Consider the following 3227-nt stretch of genomic DNA (forward strand, 5'->3'; position numbering starts at 1 on the left):
GATTAGAGAAGCGAGAGGAAAGGCTCAAACTATACTTGCCACCCTCGGTACACGTCCACCCGACCAGCTGCGTGGCACCTCCTCGTTCTGTTTGTCACACTGGATTTATTACTATTTGATTGGTTTTATTTATTTACTCTGGCCACAAAATGACAACTGCTGGGCAGACCAGCTAGTCGAATGCGTCACAATCACATGTGACAGACGGCTTGTGACTAAATACTTTCGGCCGGCATTTGAGTTGGGCATTTGCATGAATAATATATTGGCCAGGACCGGCGACTGTAAGCCAAAATAAACATGCTGCAATTATCCAGGGCTTTGGCCGTGCCTGCAGTTTGTTTATGCATTTGTGAAATTCAATTTTGATGCATTTCTGGCAAAATTTAACACGATCCACGTTCGGACAGGTTCCATGACCATAATGCTCACTTGACAAATGCCTGCCGCTAGCACAATCTCATTGCGAATGCTGTCTGACATCAATTTGTGAGATTAATTCATCCGCCTATATCTGTCTATTTAAACATAAGTATGCACATAGGTCGAGTGTGAGCGTATATATTCCTGTTTGCTCGGAGCAAGCAGACAATGCCCGTTGACATTTAAGAGGAAAGGAGTGCTGTGCTTCCTAGCCCCCGTTTATCGAACTGTGTAATTTATGGCATTTGTTGATAATTTGTCTTCCCAATTGAGCCCCTATCTATGCCTCTCTGTCTACCTAATACTTTTTGGCCAAACAAAGCCGGAGTCAAATAGTCGAGCAAACAGTGCGTATACTTGATGTATGGGATTTAATGCTCATTCAGAGCTTACCCCCGATCCCGTTGGCAAACCTTACGCTCATTTAGCCAACCTTTGAGTTACGGCCATCAAGCGTTAACCACAACATAAACGGCTTATGCAGGTCACCTATTTGACTGCGTAGAAAGCTAAAAAGGCTGGCTTGAATTATGCAAAAATATTTAATAGCTCATTTTGTTCCTCACACTCGTTGAGTTTTAATATTAATAGCAGCTTAAAGATGGTAGGCTCATATCTAAATCGTTTTTATTCTTAGAAAATATTAAAGAATCTTACCCACACAGGCATACAATGTAATTAGAAACTGTATTTGCTTAATGGAAGATTAGTTTATGTGTATCTTCAAGCAAAAATCTAAAGAATAAGCGAGTTTTGGTCTTTCCCGTGATTTGCACTCATAAAAAGTTCGAAAACTGGGTATAAAGCGGTATAACTGATCCTAAGGCCTTCTTCGAATTCTGTCAGAATATGGATTGGGTTACTTGAAAATGCATATCAGTTAAAGATGACTCACCTATCCATGATAAGTTTATAGGTTCTGCGCCGGAGGATAAGCATCGCAAATACAATTATAAAGAATGCGGACTCCGTGTAGGAGGATATAATGATAATATATGGAAACTTAAAATATTGGGCCAAGCTCATAATTAGCGGCATAATCCAGGAAACACCCATGATGATGAAGACTCGCACAGACCTTAGGTAACTGAGATCGGGATATGGAATTTGTACGTCCCTTTTTTCAAAACTTAACAGTCGGTCTTACGTCGGAATGTCGTACTCGAGGACGGCCTTCATCCTCTCCTCCTGTTTGACGATCTTCTTCAGTTGGTTCGTAACTTTCCAAATGTGAATCGAAATCAGGATGAACATGATCACATTAAAACTACTGATGAATAGCAGAGGTCCAGTTTGGTACAGCCAGGAATATCTGCTCGTACCTGAACAATTGACAAGTAATAGTTAGGTATGGTAACGAGTTTAGCTACAGTTCAGACCTTTCACAGAACATTGAATGAAACCAATAGAGGGCAACCAGTTCCATTTTTGGAGATCCTTCCCCCAAACTGCATTCATCAAGTAAATGACTCCGGTCGGAATCGCTGCAGTGCACCAGACAATGATGTTGCAGATCCGAAAGCGATTCGGAGACTCGGAGCGATTGAGCGAGGTGAAATAATTCCACAAGTGATAGCTAATGACGGAGAACCAGAGGTGGTGTGCCATAGTTAAGAAGTACCTACTGTAACCTGTTAAGTTCCAAAGTTGATTTCGTGATCTGTTATATGACATACTTAACCACTTACCTGCTAGCACGCAAATGTCGGTGGCTAAACCAAATGTTTCTAGCAACGCGGTAAGATAATTAACTAGCATGCTGAGTAAGCCGCAAACTAAGCACTTCCCGAGTAAATCACGAAGTTCCTTCACACAAATATATACGACTACCGTGAAGATAACGCATATTATCGATATCACATGAACTGGAATAACAGAGTTAAAAAGAAACATTAACTTTTAAATCCATCAATCCATTCTTACCCTCAATTGCCGCTGTCAGGGCATTCAATTTGCACCAGTGGTGAGAAAGCCACACCGACTTTGGGAAATCCGCATCGAACTGGGGATATAGACAGTATTCTTCATTGCTTAATCTCTTCGGGAGGGCGAGGAGGTAAAAGGTTCCGTCCTAAAGAATTAGTTTTAGAAGTGCAGAAACATTTGTCATATGGAAAGGCAAACCTTTAAGATCGTGTACTCATTTTCCCTCACATTGATCACCTCGTCGCAAGGCTCAAAGTGTTTCCTGATGATATGCATGTCCCTGAGATTGTACTCCTCCTTATGCCACGCTTTGTCAAAGTGGACCATACTCAGAGACCTGTTGCTCTGCTGGATCTCCTCGTGCAGATCATCACTACAGTCTCCATTGGCCAGCATGTTCTTCCGGGGACAGCAGAACCGGATGCAGGCCTTCACTTGGCAGATACATCCTCTTAAATGCGTTTCCACTGACTTCGTCACTCCACCTAGCAGCTCTATAAACTCATATTCCCCAGTCAAATTAGCGGGAATTTCAAGGCCATTGTATACATAGGAGTCGTTGATCCGTTCAAAATGCGAAATATCAATTGTTTCCTCGAACTTGCAGTTTAAAATAAACGCTCTTGAGTTCATCACGACAGTTAAGAACATAATAATTTCACAGAACATTTTTAGAGACGGACGCATTTTTGGTCAAGAAACCTTCCACACTATTAGCTAAATCCAACTGGCTCTCGGTGCAGTGAGTTCTCAGCTTATAAGGCTGTTTTTCATTTCTTTTTAATTAAAATGAAATAAAATAAAAATACCCATACGTCTCATTTTTATTCCCTATACACCCATTTTTATTTTAAAACGACCATTGCAATTATTTGTGA

The 3227-nt window shown here is 41.2% G+C and overlaps 1 protein-coding gene across 1 annotated transcript; it reads right to left on the reverse strand.

Moving 5' to 3' along the window:
* Positions 1–1386: 1386 nt before the first annotated feature.
* LOC121530022 (probable G-protein coupled receptor Mth-like 12) lies at positions 1387–2866 on the reverse strand (the record flags this gene model as incomplete). Its single annotated transcript, XM_041818358.1, has 6 exons — positions 2548–2866; positions 2347–2494; positions 2112–2288; positions 1803–2054; positions 1571–1745; positions 1387–1510 (listed from the first exon to the last, which is right to left on the reverse strand). Coding segments are annotated over exons 1-6 (1074 nt in total), but the record flags the coding sequence as incomplete, so codon positions are not given.
* Between the last annotated feature and the right edge of the window lie 361 nt (positions 2867–3227).

The sequence above is a fragment of the Drosophila eugracilis genome, unplaced genomic scaffold (assembly GCF_018153835.1).
Source record: "Drosophila eugracilis isolate 14026-0451.02 unplaced genomic scaffold, ASM1815383v1 contig_2154, whole genome shotgun sequence".
Classification (NCBI taxonomy): Eukaryota; Metazoa; Arthropoda; class Insecta; order Diptera; family Drosophilidae; genus Drosophila; species Drosophila eugracilis.